This window comes from Lolium perenne, chromosome 4 (genome assembly GCF_019359855.2).
Source record: "Lolium perenne isolate Kyuss_39 chromosome 4, Kyuss_2.0, whole genome shotgun sequence".
Taxonomy (NCBI): Eukaryota; Viridiplantae; Streptophyta; class Magnoliopsida; order Poales; family Poaceae; genus Lolium; species Lolium perenne.
Window position 1 is genome coordinate 15317461 of NC_067247.2, and position 16960 is coordinate 15334420.

The following is a 16960-nucleotide window of genomic DNA, read 5'->3' on the forward strand; positions in this document are numbered from 1 at the left end:
ATTTTCCTCCCGTACGCGTATGTCTGACTGTGTCCCCTCATACGGATGGAATTGCCTCCTTCATGGCGAATTTTTTTTAAATAATACACTTTTTAATATTAATTCCAGAAATAATATTCGTTTTCAGCTAATTTCAGAAATAATACACCGTCCGGGTGGGGGAACCCGAATTTACAAAATCGGGTTTGAGGAACCCGAAATTATGAAATCGGGGTTGGCGAACCCGAAAATAAATTTGTTCTGCGCCTTCTGCGCCGTGATGGAAAAAGAAAAATAAAAAATGCAGTAATCGGGGTGGTTGAACCCGATTTATCAAAATCGGGCAAGCTGAACCCGAAACATAGTAGTCGGGCAATTTGAACCCGAGTTCAAAAAATCGGGTTTATTGAACCCGATTTTCTGCCAACCACGAAATTTTCCCGCCTTTTCGCGTTCGCACCGCCGTGTTTCCCTCCCGCCTTTGCCGCCACCCTTCCCGCCACTTCTTCCCGCCACTCCTTCCCGCCATCATCTCCCGCCACTATCTCCCGCTAAATTTTCCCGCCACACTGTCGAATTTTTGCCTATAAAAGCAGGCATCGCTACTCTGGATTGCACAAGTTCTTGTATCTCTATTTTATCCCGTTTGCTCACCCTTAGCCATCATGAGTGTGCCTTGCTCTGACCAGGACTTTAGGCCGGCGAAGGCGAAGGCTGCAAGTTTGCCCCCGGGTGTGACTGCGGAGCGTTGTTGGTGCGGCCGTGTTGCTAAGGTTAAGCAGGTGGAGGATTTCTCCGACTGGTTCGGCATGAAATTTTTCATGTGTGCGAGCTATGAGCATGATCCACCCCGTAGTTCAGCTTCGTCGTCCACCAGGCCGCCGGTATGTTTGGACATAATTTTATGTTGGCTTAAATTTGTTTGTGAATTTGATTTAATCTTACTGTTTGTGTTGTAGTCTCCCCCGCCCCTATGCAAATGGTTTCACTGGATAGACACGGAGCAGCCGGATTGGGCGCGCGAGGAGGTTGAGGAGAAACAGCGCCGTGCGTGGGCAACGTTCTTTGAGGAGGAGCGTTGGGAAAAGGTTCGTGCTAATGAGAAAGCAGAGCGAGAGAGGCAGATACAGAAACTAAGGGCGGAACAAGCTCGTAACCGAGAGGTGAATCAGAAGAGGATGGATGATGAGGCTGCACGTAGGTTTGCAGACGAAGAGGTTCGCAGGGAGGCTCGTGAAGCGGAAAGGAAGAGACTAAGGGAAAGAGCTGCTGAAGCGCAAGCGGCAGAAGAACGCGGCGACAAGTCTGGAAAATGGCCACGGTGGACGCAGGGAAAGTAGTGTGATGTGTCGTATTGGCTATGTATCTTAATTTCAGTTGTATCTTAAATTCCGTTGTAGTGTCGTTGTATCTTAAATTCCGTTGTAGTGATAAATCCTATTTCTATTTCAGCTGCAATGTATCTTCATTTATGTTTTAGTATTATTGTTTCCCGCCTAATTTTTCCCGCTCACTTTTTTCCCGCCTTTTACCCCCGCCGTAATCTCCCGCCAATTTTTCCCGCTCACTTTTTTCCCGCCTTTTACTCCCGCCCTAATCTCCCGCCAGTTTTTCCCGCTCACCTTTTCCCGCCGAAAGTCGTCCCTTCTAGCCTATAAAAACCCCCCAGTGTTTCCTTCTGTTTCAGTGTATTCTCTCAGGAAGATGGATCCCCCATATAAGAATCCCCCCCATCTTTTCACCGAATCCATGGCCAAACCTCTTCTAGACGAGGCCCGCAAAGTGATGAGGGAGAGTAAGGTAGACACATTTGAGGAGTTCATCAGTAGCGACGCCTTGCTCCGTAAGGTGGGTAGGGAGTTTGAGAAATATTCTTATGGGTGGCCATTGAAGAAGATGCCTGCTCGCAGCCCACGGGAGATAAGGTGTGAGCTTATCAGGTTGAATGAGAAGTGGAAGTCACTAACTTGGAAGAATGAACGAGATAGGGAAAGAGATTACAACTTTCCATGGCTGTGGACGGTTGAGAGTGAGGACGACGATGATATCTTTGAGCCTAGCAGCAAGGCGAAGAAAGCTGCATTGTCGAAGGGCAAGAGTGCCAAGTCCTCAAAGGGGAAGAGTGCTGCACCACCGGTCGTCGACTCGGACGACGACTTCGAGCCTAGCACGAAGGCGAAGAAGGCTGCATCGTCAAAGGGCAAGAGTGACAAGTCCTCGAAGGGCAAGAGTGCTGCACCGCCGGTCGTCGACTCGGACGACGACTTCGAGCCTAGCACCAAGGCCATGAAAGCTGCATCGTCGAAGGGCAAGGGAAAGGGTGTGCTGCGTTCTTAGTGTTTTAGTTATCAGTAATCATGGATCTTGTAGTATGTTGTAGCGATGGTGTACCATTTAATATGTTAGCAGAGAGTTATGTTGTAGTAGTAAGTTGTATCTTAATTATCGCTTGAAGTTCAATATGAAATGTTTGTTAAATAGAAATAGTAGTCATACATGGCGCATACAAATAGTAGTCATACATGGTGCATACAAATAGTAGTCATACATGGTGCATACAAATAGTACTCATACATGGTGCATACAAATAGTACTCATCTCACTGACCACGGCCCCTCCCTCCACCTCGCCTCGGTGGTGGTCGAGCCTGAAAAGGTGACGGCGAGTACATACGAACAGGTGGCTGGCGATGTCGGGGAGGAAGCATGTACCCCTGCTCGTGCTGACTGTACTGCGTGGGATCTGGAGGTGGAGTTTGCTGTTGACTTGAAATCCAGTCTTGATAGCTCTGCTGTGTTTCGTCCTGATCGTGAGCACTGGACCAGAAGGATCGTGATCCGGACCCCGTCGACATATGTCCCTCACCTTTGATTAGATAAAAAAACCTTTAGTCGATCATGAGGAAATTCACACATGGTGCACAATTAATATGGATAGTGATGAATTGCGTACCCTCTGGCTCATCCATACGGGGACGCCACCCGAAGTTAGGCATGGGAAATTGCTGCTCCATGCCGAAACCGGCACGCTGCCAATACTCGTAAGTAGGCTCCTGCTGCTGCTGGTTTTGCCACCCAGAACCGCCTGCCTGGTTAGGAGATGGTGGCCTCGGGCTCGGCGGTACCTCCATACGTGCTCCATGTGTGTCATGCAGCAAAGACCACCTTTCTAATGGCTCGTGCTCTATCCACTCTGCAAAATTTTTAATCCGTCGTCCAGGCCTCCTTCTAGTATTGGGTGGGTCAAATCCAGGCAGGTCACATAGCCCAATAGGATCTGGCTCGGGGCCTACTGGAACCTGTGTACCCTGTGCCACAGCTGCTGCATGAGCTGCTACTAATGCAGCTCGGGCGGCTAACCTGTCCCGCACATGGTCCTTAGTGAACTCATCCAGCTTGCCGCGGAGAAAAGTGTACTTGCATTCTTGATTCTGCTTGCACAACTTCTTGAACAGATTCATAAGACCCTTGCTCCTAAACTGCGAGAAGAAATTGGCCCCCAGGTGGCGCATGCACCACCTACTCTGCATATCCTGCCATGGCGTCTCTTCATCAGGTCCGGCTTCTACCAGAGTCTTGATAGCCGCAAGTATACCTGCATGCCTGTCATGTAGCACGCACACATTTTCGCGATCTTTCACTATCGATTTTTTTAACTGCCTGAAGAACCATAACCAGCTAGCAGTGTTCTCGCTCTCAACAAATGCAAATGCGAGAGGCACACATCGATTGTTGCCATCCACTCCAATTGCTGTCAGAATCTGTCCCTTGTACCTCCCAGTTAGAAAAGTTCCATCTACACACATCACCGGACGACAGTGCATGAAAGCCTCGATGCATATGCTGAATGCGAAAAACACCCTGTGCAGAACCCTGACATTAGGGAACTCTGGTATCACAAAGTCTTGTATGTCCACATGGGTGCCCGGATTCCGGTCCTTCAATGTCTGCAGGAGACGGACGACACCGTCATAAGCATCATAGAAGGTCCCGAATCTGTTCTCCAGTGCCGTCTGTTTAGCCCTCCATGCCTTGCCATATTCAATTACATACTTATATTGAAGGTGAACTCTTCTCTGGATGGCTTTAACCCCCATTGCTGTATTCTCTACAATCTCCTTGTAGAACAGGCGAGCAATAAGAGTGGATGTAAGGTTTCGGTGATCCTTCAACATACTCTTAAGGACACATGTGTGCGGCACGAAGTCGCTCACCACCCATGTTGTGTCATACTTCGGACAGTACCCATGCACCCTTGATGGACATCTAGCATCGCTGCAGACCACTGTCAAGAATTTCTGACTTGAAACGGTGGTTCTGAATACCCTTTGCGTGTTCATTGCCCACTGAGTGATTGCTTCCTGCAGATGTCTCTTGTCAGCATATCTAGCACCAACTGAGATGGTGTTCATGCTGTACTCCCAGGCAGAATCGTGCCGATCATCGACTATCATTGCCTCCGACAAATCATGGTTCCAAGAAGAGGGGATCGGATCCGCCTCTTCGTTATCATCTGAAGTATCGGATCCACCGGATTCATCTGAGTCAACCTCATTGTCCACTCCATCCTCGTCTTCCTCGTCCATCATGTTCTGCATCTCTTCTTCTTCTTCGTCCACGCTTTCAAGCTCAACAGTATCGTCATGACCACCTGCTGCATGGCTACTCTGCCCGGATTGGAAACTGCTGCCGGACATCGAACTTTGATCGCTGGCCTGGATGGAACGCACCCTCGCCTTCTTGGAAATTCACCACCTTCGCCTCGGGAAGCATTAAGGCGATGGGGTGAGTTCCCCTGCGCTCGCACGCTTCCAACCAGTGCACCCACTGAGAGGTCCGCTCAATCGGCTTCAACCGCCAGAAAATCTGGGTACTGGAGCTGCTCCACAAAGCATGCACACCAACAGTGTATGCTTCGGGATTAAGCCCGAAATTCACGGTCAACCACTCCTTCAACTGACTAACTCGCCATGTTTTTGGGTTTGTCAGATGCAACTCCTCATACTGAAACTCGCTCAGATCAGCTCCCATCGGAGTTGTTCGGACCGTGCCATGACCGAAGTATACAACGATTTTTAATCTATCTGACATATCTGCTCACCTATACAAATTACAGACTCGTCAAAAAAATCTAGCACCTACACTCTAAAATAAATAAAAATCTAGCACCTACAGTCCTAAATATATACTTTCTACCGGTACATATTTCAGTAAATAATCTGTGAAGCTAACGAACGCAACATGCATTATGATTAGACCATCTAATATCAGGAATTAGGGTTTACCCTTGAAGCGTGTCAAACACCTCGGTTAGCAGGTCCGCTCCTCCACCTCGCAGCAGCTGTACCACCAAGCAGCAGCTGCAGCAGCACCACCACCAACTCCACCACCACCACCACCACCACCAAAACGCTCCCAAATCTAACCCATCTATAGATCAGGTGATTCTACAGCACTTGGTGGTGAAATAACAACAAAATGTAGGATAAATCGCAGCTAAATGGGAGAAAACAGAGGTGGAAGAGCTGAGAGAATGAGAGAGTGAGAGGAGCTGCTGTGAGGAAGAACTGAGGAGGAAGAAGAGCACCGTCGCGCCGGTCGATTTTATGCTGTGGAATTTCGGGGTGGAGAAACCCGAACTGGCCTTGTCGGGTTCAACGACACCGATTCCTCCACCTCGGGATTCTGCGACCCGACATCTCTGCCGGTGGCAGGCCGACCGGCCGACACTGCTTTTCTCGGGATTCCGTCGCCCGACTAAAGCTACTCGGGTTCCCTGACTCCGAAACGGCGTCGCACGGCCTGGCAGGGATAAGATTCCCCTCGTTTCGGGGTCCTGTGCCCCGATTTTACAAATTCGGGTTCAACCACCCCGACAGTGTATTATTTCTGAAATTAGCTGAAAACGAATATTATTTCTGGAATTAATATTAAAAAGTGTATTATTTAAAAAAAATTCGCTCCTTCATGTGCCTATTTGATAAATCATTTTCCTATTTCTGCAGGAATATCATTTAAAGATCACAGTTTATAAAGTTTGACAAAAAAAAAATATAATGCGTATGCTGAGCGCTTTACAGCATCAATTAGAATAGAAAATTTTTGTGGGACTATTGTGGAGGGGAATTTCCCAGTTAAATCCTACATGAAATTTCCTCAAGTAGCGTTTGACTCACAAGAGAAAAAAAAAAGGATCATAACATGAGGTTTGAGTGGATGGAAATTTTCCTCCAAAACACATTGCAATGCTATCCTATAAGAAAAATTCATAGGCATTCCGAAGGATTCTAACCCGGCGAATCAAACGATAGAGGCAGGAAAATTTCTTAAGAATGGATATCCTACAAAATTCTCATGACATTATTTTGAATCAAACGAGCCCTTAAGCTGTAGTTACTATATAGTGGGCACACCCGGTGTTGACTACCAGAGCCTACAACTTTTTTTTCCATCCAACTAGTTCAGTACTACCTCACATCAGACCCAAGAATTGCCAAAGTAACTGCACGCGTCACTATATAGGTATGGTAGTTAATAATGCTAGCTGGGTAAAGATAGTTTTGCAGCGACAACACCGGTACAACACATGACAACCTCAGAAATCAGAACCTGATACAAATTCTCCTTTGGACATCGGCAGCGAATGGTAGTTAATAGTGCTAGCTGGGTAAAGATATTTTTGCAGCGACAACAGCGGTACAACACATGACAACCTCAGAAATCAGAACCTGATACAAATTCTCCTTTGGAATCGGCAGCGAAAAGTCCAAATACTGAAATACACAAAGGATACTGAAAAGACAAAAAGAAAAAAGCAAGCAAGATCCAGACAGCACACAGTGCAGCGGGGCACCATGTTGTTGAGACGTAAGGCAAATGAAACCCGAAGGTGCTAATTAACATATAGATCGCCAATAGCCTGAAGCAACTTGACGGGTTACTGTCTAGTGGCCTCATGCCTACAGATACTAGGTAGTGACGCAAACAAGTCAGCAAATTAAATCCTACAAAGTCCACTTCACATGAAAACGCATCATTCAGAGTTGAAGAACCTACATACTACTACATAAGGATAAATTTCAGCGTCAACCACATACAAAAGCAGAACCTACAACAGCTAGCCATTTCCATGTCTCGTCAACTCGAACAGAACTCCAGATACCTACACAACAATCAATGTCATCATTAAACATGTTTATACAAGCATTAACTCGATTCTGGGCATCATGCAACAATATCCAAAGATAGATCATCTCAGCATTATTAGATAAAACTAACAAGATCCTGGCGATAGAAGAACAATAAGTTTGTAGTGTTCCACACACCTCATAGCCTGAATGCTACAACTGTAAGACAAATACATATTGAATGCGTTGATATCCAAAACTAACTTATACAGTCTACCCACGTAACATACAGGCTGTAAGGATGCTTCAACATAGAGACAAGTAAAACCGTTCTTCCATTATACAAACCTACCAAAAATACTAGACATTAACAATCTGAGACATTAGTTTGAGGTCACAATTCAAAAGCTAACCAATGTTGCGAAACCGTATCAAACACCAAAATATCTATATACGTGTAAGTGTTAAAAGACTGGAATGGGTTGATTCATATCCCTCCACCTGCTAATCCCTAATCCTCTGATCCCCCAGGATTATGCTTCATTAGTTTGCCATAAGAAAACACTTTCTGGTTTCTATCACAATTAATCAGTAATATAAAGCAACTACTCTTGTCCCAGAAAGAAGAACCAGAGGCAAATATGGATGATTTAGATGTGCTTCTAGTACAGGGTATCATGCATCATTCTGCCATTTTCAAGATCACAGCCCCATTCTCTTCAAATATAACAAGCCTAGCTAGATCTTTGTCTTAAATGGATTTTGTTTGGACACATATATAAATTAGTCAGCTGTGTGTGACATTTTAAAGCACTCTCAGCATCAAAATTAATAATAGCAGCAGAGCTAGCTGTTCATGAATGTGTGAAAAATAACACTACTTCCCCGGAAATTGTTCGTGAATTCGAGATGAGAAAGAAAGTTGAGCCGGAGTGAGTGGCCAGCTAAACTGTATATTGCTCCAAATCACATGTTTGAATTTACAACTCAGTTCTTCCCCCTCTCACTTCCCATCGAAGTCTGAACTATATCGCTGCATTCATCTACCAACTCTCATCAATTAATATACAAAACATCAAGATACCTTCAGTTAAAAGTGATTATGACATTGCAATTGTCTCTAGAACTGAAGTGTTCTTTTACATGATAGGGCTCCTACAAGGTGAGAAGATAAATATTGAACTTGCGAGATAAATAGTTGACACGTTATTTAACAGACAAATGCGAGAATAGCAAATCCAAAACCCAAAAGAGATTTTTAATGTATATTCAATTCCTAATGAGAAACTTCTTTTGTGTACATTCAATTAGAACAGGAAAAGTTTGATGGCTGGTCTAGAATTAGACTATCTTATAAAATAATGTCAGTAATTCTCTGAGGTTAATACTCTTTGCAACTGATGGTAACACATGAGGGTAACATTGGCCTCACATTTAGAAGCTAAAAAAGTGACACATAGCACTACTTTTCGAGTAGAAACTACTTTTCTCCAAAAAAGGAAGTAAAACACTCTTTTGCACTCTACCCAAGTAGCAATAGGCAAAGTCACAAAATATGCAAAGATCAATTGTGCACACGGACTTCAAAAAGATCACGCGCCAAGAGCCAATGCCTACTGTTTCATGTCAATCCAGCTAGTTCAGAACCTCACAAACAGAGCCAGAAATTGACTGAAGCAACACCTGGGTCACTGACTTGGCATGATGGAAGTTGACTAATGACTACTGACATTAGGTAATACAAAAGGTTACACAACCAAACTTTGCAAGTCCACTTCGCAAAAAGATAGTGACTCAATGCCTCCACTAGAGGTAGATACTGACCTCCCTAGATAATCAAATCATCCGAGAATCACTTTGGGTGGTGGGAATATGAGAAGCTCATTGAGTACAATGAAAAAAAGTCCGATATCTACTCAAAGGCAAGTTCAAGAAAATCAAAGACATGCTTTGTAGAACTGTAATAGCTATACAGTTTATAAGCTAATCGAATCCATACACTAAGAACCTATACATTATCCTACAAATTGATTAACCAAGACAAAAAGATATAACAAAGCAAAAAGATATATTACCTCACTTCTCAACCAAGATAGCAAATTAGCAGATCTATGTGTTCACAGTTCTGTTTTCAGATCCAACCAGTTCCACTCAACTCTCCTGCCTATAAGCAAAAGTAGCCCAATAAAAATTCAAGTGAAATTTTAATCAATGAGAAGGCATATGGGCATGGGCAGGGATAAAAACTATTTTTACGCTTTTTCTTGGGAAAAAATACAAATTAAACTTTCTGATTCTGAACTGTAGATAGGGAAGAATTACCTGCAGTATAGAAATTTCTGTAGGGATAAAAGCTGTTATAACACATTTCATTTCTTCTGATAATATGTCTGATCAACATTGAGTCAAGTTGGAGCGTAAAGTTACCAATCATTGTACTAAGAACAACCATATTTGCATCCTCATCATAGCCCACGAAATGTGCGGGTCCGTCGTGACTATGCACTTCCTGTGGAAGGAGCCCCTCCAGCAATATAGTTTTCTGCAACACCCATCCAACAACACCATCGCAGATAGATCTCGCCCACAATTGGACAGTGAATTCCGACAAAACAGCCAAGCCAAGTCCACCATTCTCCATCCGTAAGGGCTGAAAACAAGAGACCTCAAGTACGTCGCCCGTAACATGGGCATCTGTTGGCTTCTCGATCACGCCAAGGCTCTGCGTTTCCAAATCAAATGCAAGGATGTGACCTCCCCCAATACCCCAGCAAAGTGCATTCCCGGCTAGGATGCCAGGCCTTAAAAAAAGATTCTGACATATAGTTGTAGTCGTTGTAGAGACAACATCTCCCCATACACCAGACACAGAGTCGTAGAGGCAAAGGAATGCCCGCAAGTATCCCTCGCAGATCAAGACCAATTTGAATGGGCTAGAGAAGCAATCGCCGTGCACATGCCCATCTTCGGCGTCAGCGCATAGCACCGTAGCGGTGTCCCAGCACTCCCCGTCGTCCAAGTTCATCACTGGCGGAGAAGCCACGCGGTGCTGTTGGCCAGTGAGGGGATCACACACTACAGTCTCGCACGATGATTCTTTGAACATGACAATGAGGCCCTGGGGGCAGCCCATGAAGCCCCAGTGCATACTGAGGCTCAGCGGCACCATGAAGCGAGCGGCAGGGACGCGGTCGGGCGGCTCTAGGATGGAAGTGAAGATGTAGTTCCGCCAGCTGGGCTTCCCTTGGAAGAAGCCGAGCAGGGGAGGTACCCGGTGGTGTTTGCGGAAGCGGCTGAGGAAGCGGGTGTCGGAGAGGATGCTGCGCCAACTCTTGCAGACGAGGGAGGCGCGAGGGAGCGAGGATGGCATCGGAGGGAGGCGGAGGAGGATTTCTTGGAGTAGGTCTTCGTCTTCCAGCGGGGACGCTGACGAGGAATAGCGGCGGCTCATTGTCTAAATTGAGTGATGAACAGCTGAAATCCCCTCAAGCCAAAGCACCACGGTGTGCTAGGCAGCTAGGGTTCCTGCAAGCGAAGAGAGGAAGAGAAATAAAATCAAAATTGGGGAGCAGGAGGTAGGGCAATGCAACAGAAAGTGGGCGAAGGTAGGGCAATGCTCACCGTACCAGCAAACATCTGACCAGACTGCCGCTGTCGGTCGCCTAGATACAGTAGGGCTTGGGCGAAGGGATCGGCGGAGGTCGCGGGGAGACGCAGCGGAGGGTGGGATGGAAGGCAGGAGCCGGGAGTGGCAGCGGATGGCGGCTGCCGCCGCTGGGTGAATTCGCCGGACAATCGACTCGGGCTCGATGCAGAGAGGGTGAGATGTGAGAGCCAGTTGCTACAGTGGGTCGGGACAGGGGCGAACGGCGTAGGTAGGGAGAGGCGCGGCAACGCCGGGAGAGACGGCTGGGACTGGCTGAACGCGGTGCCGGCGAGAACTGCGGCGGCGGGCGGCCGCTGGCGCTGGATGAAGTCACGGGAGAGCCAGACTCGATGCAGACAGTGCGACAGTAATCTCCAGCCGTCTCCGGGAGGGATAGAGAGCAGGTGACATGCACAACATTGCGAAAAAAAAATAAAAAAAAATCATGCAGCACATATTTAACCCCTAAAAATTTCAGATCAAAATTAGAAATAAAAAAGAGAAACGCAGATGTGAATAGTCTACAGAGAAACTCAGATTTGAATTCGGGAACTATTCATGACAGATTTGAATAGTACACAGTTTATTCTGAGGCGATCGTCGCCGACGCGCGGCACCGCTCCTGCCCCAGCTCTCCGCGCCGCGCTGTCCTCCGCCGCGAGCGCGCTGCACGCGCGGCCTCGTGGCCCACCATGGACGTGAGGAGGGAGCAGAACATGGCGTCGTCCTCCTCCGTCTCGAGTTGGCGGGTCACGTACGCTCTCTGGCCGTTCGCCGGCGGCGGCCGGAACATCCCCTTCCTCGACGGAGTGCTAATCATCCACCACGCCAAGGGGCGCCTTCTCCTGCTTGATCGCTCAGAATTCGTGGTTGATTCGAGGAGGCTTGGGGAGAGGGAATCGGTTGGATTTGGCGGCCCTGTTGCTCTTCCGCGCCATGATGTCCGCGTTCCCCCCAGGCCCCTGCCGCCGAGCTCCCTCTTCGGCGCTGAAGCTCGGCATGGACGCCGGCAATCGGGAGGTGATGCGATTCCGACGCGCGCCTCGGTCGCGTCTGGATCGGCTCCCTTCCCTTCATCGATTGAGGAGCTTTTCTACAAAACTGCACCGACCAGAAATCCACTCCGCCTGAGCTCACCGGAGCCGCCGCGTCCGCGCGGTGGACATATCATTGATCCTGGAAGATGGGGCTCGTATGGATTGTTGGGGGCCTCTCCGAGTGCTACCACATCCATGGCGGAAGGCCCAGTTGCTGTTGCTGGATTGGGCTTGAGCCCAGCTGCTACCACATCCATGGCGGCTATGGATGGAGATCGTCACACGTGTCCTGCGAGCGAACATCCATCGTCCATCGTCAATGGCGGTCTCCAACAAGAGGGCCCAGGAAAACCTAGCGCCTATATATCCTCAGATCGAGACGCCGCCGCTGGTTTTGACCTAGATCTCATTCTCAGCCATTACTGGGACAAATCCAGGGTTCCTCCTCATCCTCCTCCACAAGCTTCTGATACCTTCGGCTGGTGGCGCGGCAAGGTTGCCGGAGATCTTCGCTCCTTCGCGCAAGTCGCCGCCTCTCCTCCGTCGATGGGCGATGGCGGGGGACGGTTTGGCGGCGGCAGAGGACGCAACCATCCCAACCGGGGGCGCGGCCGCAATGTCTGGCAGCGGGAGGACGCGGCGCAGACCTCCTCCACCAACCTGCGTGGCTCCAACTCTCACTCTCAGCAGTCCAATGATCGATGGGAGGCTGCGGCGTGGGAGTCGGAGAAGCGCCGCCAGGAGGCTCCCGCCATTGCTGGAGGTAACACCGGTACTACTCAAGGGGCCGGAGCCAGTTCCCTAATGGCGGCCGGTGACCCAGCTCCCTGTCTCAATTGCAACCTTACTGGCCATTACACCGCGCGGTGTCCCATGATCCGCTGCGACCGCTGTAAAAAACTTGGGCATATTGCTCAGATCTGTCAGACCATCCTCCCCTGGGAATGTACTCCTTCTATGTGTGGATTCCAGGCCCCTGGTCGTGGTTTTTTTCTATATGCCTGATCTAAGTTCCTCCAAATTGGTCAAAGAAAGAGCCACCAGTGTGGTCATTACTATCATTGAGGGGAATGCAACCTGTAGAGAGATTGAGCAATCCTTTAACATGATTTTTGGGGATAGCTGGAGATGCACTGCCAGGGCTATTGGTCCGAATCAGTACACTATGCGGTTCCCTACGCCTCGTGAAGTGGAAAGAGCAATGTGCTACGGTGCATCCATGAAGCTCAAGACAGCAGATGCGACTGTTAACCTCTCACCATGGACGGCTTCGGTCGGAGCTAAAGCACAGCTTCAGAAAGCTTGGGTAAAAATTAGCAACATTCCCCTTGATAAGAGATGTGAAGCTAATGTGTTCTATGCTGGAGGCCTTGTGGGTGTATCCCTTGATCTGGAGGCTTCCACTCTGCATAAACCTGAGTATGTCAAAGTTTTGATTGGCTGTAGAGACATTGAGATGATTCCTGCCAGTGCTGAAGGTTGTCTTGGTGATAATTTCTATGACTTTTACTATGAGGTGGACAAGATTGTGGTTGGAGGAAAACCTAGAGATTCTTCCAACATTGCGGCGGGCAATACGGGTGCTCCTTCCCCGAAGAGGCCAAGATTCGAGCAGAGTAACATTGTTACTGAAGAAAATTCTGATACTCAGCTTATGAGCAGTCAAACTGAATCTGTTCACCAGGGATGCCAGCATGAGAATGTTATCATTACTGATGTTACAGTTGAAGTGGATACTCAGGAATCAGAAGATGATAGTGCTGGTGGTGAACTCCTTATTGAAACAATTGCCAGAGAACATGAGGATGCTCTGCGCCAGTCTGGTACGTCTCCTAATAAGTGGCTTATTCCCTGCCCCATTCTTAATGACAGTAATAATCTGCCCTGCAATTCTCTGAACCCTACGACTGCTCCCACTTCATCCTTGCTGTTACCGTTTTCTCACTCTCTCTCGGATGAAACCTGGCCCCCGCTTCCTGTGATAACTGATGTTACTGACATGGTAAATTCCCCTACGAACATGTCCTCAGATTACCTGGTCCAATCGCCTGAGTTATCTGCGGGAGACAATGAGGAAGGCACTCAGGAGGAGCAGGCTGTCCCAAGATACAGCCGCAGATGCCCTGAAGATGAAAACGCGAACATCATGGACAAGGTGGAGAGGGTGGCCAGGAAGAGAAACTTGGAAGGTAATATCATTGTACCTATCTCTGATTCTAATTCCTTCGCTGCGCTTTCAAACAATGAATTGATGTGTAGAGCCTATAAGATGGGGGTTCAAATTCCTGATAATGACTTTGCTGCCATTGACATCCTTAGAGAACTGGAAACCTCGAGAAATAATTTGGCTGATAAAAATGTTTCTGCCCAACTGCATACTAATAATCTTTATATTGAAAACAATATTGGTAACTCAACTCCTCTGTCTATGGACTGGATACCACCCTCTGATAATGATGAACCCTTCACTATAGTTAGAAAAAAAGGGAAAAAATCGTCACGGAAAAAATCTACAGTGATTGTATCCAGACCTAACACGAGAAGTCAAACCAAGAATGACTCCCCTTCTAGTGACAAATCTACCCAAATTCCTGGTGGGGTCACTAGAAAACACGTTAAACCAAGTCGTTTGAAATGAAAGGTCTCATTTGGAACAGTAGGAGTGTGGGGAAAAAGTAGTAACCTGCATTAAAGATATGATTGCTGATTATTCCCTGGATTTTGTTGGCATCCAAGAAACCATGAAGCAAGATTATAATTTTAGTTTCTTCCGCAAGTTAGATCCGGGTACTACTTTCTTTTGGAAATGGGTCCCTTCCGTTGGCAAATCTGGTGGTATCCTTTGTGGAGTTAGGAATGAGTCGTTGGAGGTTAATGCTGTTAAGAAAGGTAAATATATGCTTCAATTTGTTCTGTGGGATAAAATTCATAAAGCTAATTGGGCGCTTATTATTGTCTATGGTGCTCCTCATGAGGAGTATAAGCTAGAATTCCTTACTGAGCTTTCTGCTTTCTGCCACAATCTTCTTATGCCATATATTGTTGGAGGTGACTTTAATATTATAAGGCATAGTGGAGAGAAAAATAAAAAAATGTGTGCATTCCCATTCCATTGATATCTTCAACTCTGTTATTCACACCTTAGGGCTCCGCGAGATTTTCATGCCTGGTGGCCATTACACTTGGTCTAATAAGCAATCTCCCCCTACCTTGGAAAAATTAGATCGTTTCCTTATGTCACCTGGTTGGGAGGACATGTTTCCTCTAGTTTCGGTTAGAAAGCTGGTCAGAGACATCTCGGATCACAATGCCTTACTCCTTGACACTGGTACAAAGTCTCCTATTGCCAATAAGTCGAGGGAATTTAGATTTGACATCTCCTGGTTCAAACATGCTGATTTCTTACCTATTGTTACTGATATTTGGGATAAACGTGTTTACAGCAATGATCCCATTGGCATATTAAATATTATGCTGAAACGCTTCAAAAAATTCTTCAAGGGTTGGGGATCAAATTTATATGGGCACACTAGAAAAAGAAAAATGGATTTAAAAGAGGAATTAGCTTATATTGAAGAGTTAGAAGAAACCTATGATCTTTCGAGTGATCTGAATATGAAAAAAACTATGATCATGATCGAGCTTATGGAGATATATAAAGATGAGGAATTGATGTGGTACCAAAAAGCTCATGAGAAATGGCTCCTTGAGGGAGATTTAAATACAAGTTATTTTCATCGAGTGGCCAATGGTCGCAAAAGAAAAAATACTATGATCTCCCTTGATGACAATGGTGTTATTATTGAGGGAACTGAAAATCTCTTGAGCCAAGCCACCTCTTATTATAAAAATCTGTTTGGCCCGGCTCCTGGGAACCTTTTTCCTCTTAACCACTCAATGTGGAAATCACATGAGAAAATGAATGATGCTGATAATGAGATCATCAGTAGACCTTTCTCTGTCGATGAAGTGAAAGACGCGTTGTTCTCAATGAAGAAGAACAAAGCTCCTGGCCCTGACAATATCCCCATTGAATTTTACCAACACTGTTGGCCTATTGGCAAAAATGATATAATTAATATCTTTTATGCGTTTCATGATGGTTCCCTGGATGTACAACGCCTTAATTATGGAATCATCACCCTTTTGCCAAAAATGTCTGATGCTAACAAAATAAGTCAATACAGACCTATATGCCTCCTCAGATGCATATATAAGCTGCTTACCAAAGTCCTTACCATTAGGGTGGAACCCTTCCTCTCTAAGATTGTTAGTTTTCATCAAAATGCTTTTATGAAAAACAGAACTATAGTTGATGGGATTATGTCCCTTCATGAACTCATGCATCATACTCATGTCAAAAAACATGTTGGGGTTATCTTTAAGCTTGATTTCGAAAAAGCTTTCGACAAGGTGAATTGGAATTTCCTCTTGGACAGTCAGCGAGCCATGGGCTTTGGGGATTTTTGGTGTGATAAGGTTGAAAAAATTCTCAATAATGGCACAGTTTCCGTTAAGATCAATAATACAACTGGTCCCTACTTCCAAAGCTCGAAAGGGGTTCATCAAGGCGATCCCCTATCTCCTTTCCTTTTTAATTCTGCCGCGCAATGCCTTACCAAAATGGTTCTTGAGGCTCAAGAAAATGGCCTCCTTACTGGTCTGGCACCTGACCTTGTTGATAAGGGTGTCGCAATCATGCAATACACCGACGACACGGTTCTTTGTCTAGCACATGATTTTGACAAAGCTATCAACCTGAAACAGCTTCTTTACCTTTTCGAGTTAATGTCGGGGTTAAAGATAAACTATCAGAAAAGCGAGATTTTCCTTATTGGAGGAGACAATGATATAGCTAGTTTTTATGCTGACATGTTTGGTTGCCAAATTGGAAACTTACCCATGAAATATCTGGGCATCCCGGTTTCTTTCCGATGTCTGAAAAATTCTGACTTGGCTTTTGTGGAAAGCAAATTCATTAAAAAAACTAGATGCTTGGATTGGTGGAGCCACTTCCTCCGGGGGAAGATTGACTTTAGTTGACGCATGTCTTTCCAATCTGCCTTCTTATGTTATGAGCATGTTCTTGTTGAATAAGACCTTCATAGAGAAACTAGATAAACATAGACGTCGTTTCTTTTGGCATGGAAAAAAACAGAAAAAAGGATATTA

At 46.2% G+C, this 16960-nt stretch overlaps 2 protein-coding genes across 3 annotated transcripts; one reads left to right on the forward strand and one right to left on the reverse strand.

Moving 5' to 3' along the window:
- Nucleotides 1-415: 415 nt before the first annotated feature.
- On the forward strand, nt 416-1425 carry LOC127348204 (uncharacterized). The gene is made up of 2 exons (XM_051374291.2): nt 416-863; nt 939-1425. Exons 1-2 carry the CDS (start codon nt 645-647, stop codon nt 1317-1319), a joined length of 600 nt encoding a protein of 199 aa, XP_051230251.1. The 5' UTR covers nt 416-644; the 3' UTR covers nt 1320-1425.
- Nucleotides 1426-6852: 5427 nt separating this feature from the next.
- On the reverse strand, nt 6853-11133 carry LOC127291830 (uncharacterized). 2 transcript variants are annotated; one of them, XM_051321154.2, is made up of 4 exons: nt 10732-11133; nt 9428-10630; nt 9181-9269; nt 6853-7140 (listed from the first exon to the last, which is right to left on the reverse strand). In XM_051321154.2, the coding sequence occupies exons 2-3, from the start codon at nt 10554-10556 to the stop codon at nt 9223-9225; spliced, it is 1176 nt and encodes a 391-aa protein (XP_051177114.1). In that variant the 5' UTR covers nt 10557-10630; nt 10732-11133; the 3' UTR covers nt 6853-7140; nt 9181-9222. The 2 variants fall into 2 exon arrangements, with proteins under 2 accessions (XP_051177114.1, XP_071674565.1); XM_071818464.1 differs by having other exon boundaries at nt 10727-11133.
- Between the last annotated feature and the right edge of the window lie 5827 nt (nt 11134-16960).

Coding starts and splice junctions, on each gene's coding strand:
- LOC127348204 (XM_051374291.2), top strand. CDS start 645: ATGAGTGTGCCTTGCTCTGACCAGGACTTTAGGCCGGCGAAGGCGAAG. Junction 864..938: donor CGTCGTCCACCAGGCCGCCG/GTATGTTTGGAC, acceptor TTTGTGTTGTAG/TCTCCCCCGCCCCTATGCAA.
- LOC127291830 (XM_051321154.2), bottom strand. CDS start 10,556: ATGAGCCGCCGCTATTCCTCGTCAGCGTCCCCGCTGGAAGACGAAGAC. Junction 9,270..9,427: donor CAGAAATTTCTATACTGCAG/GTAATTCTTCCC, acceptor TTTTGCTTATAG/GCAGGAGAGTTGAGTGGAAC.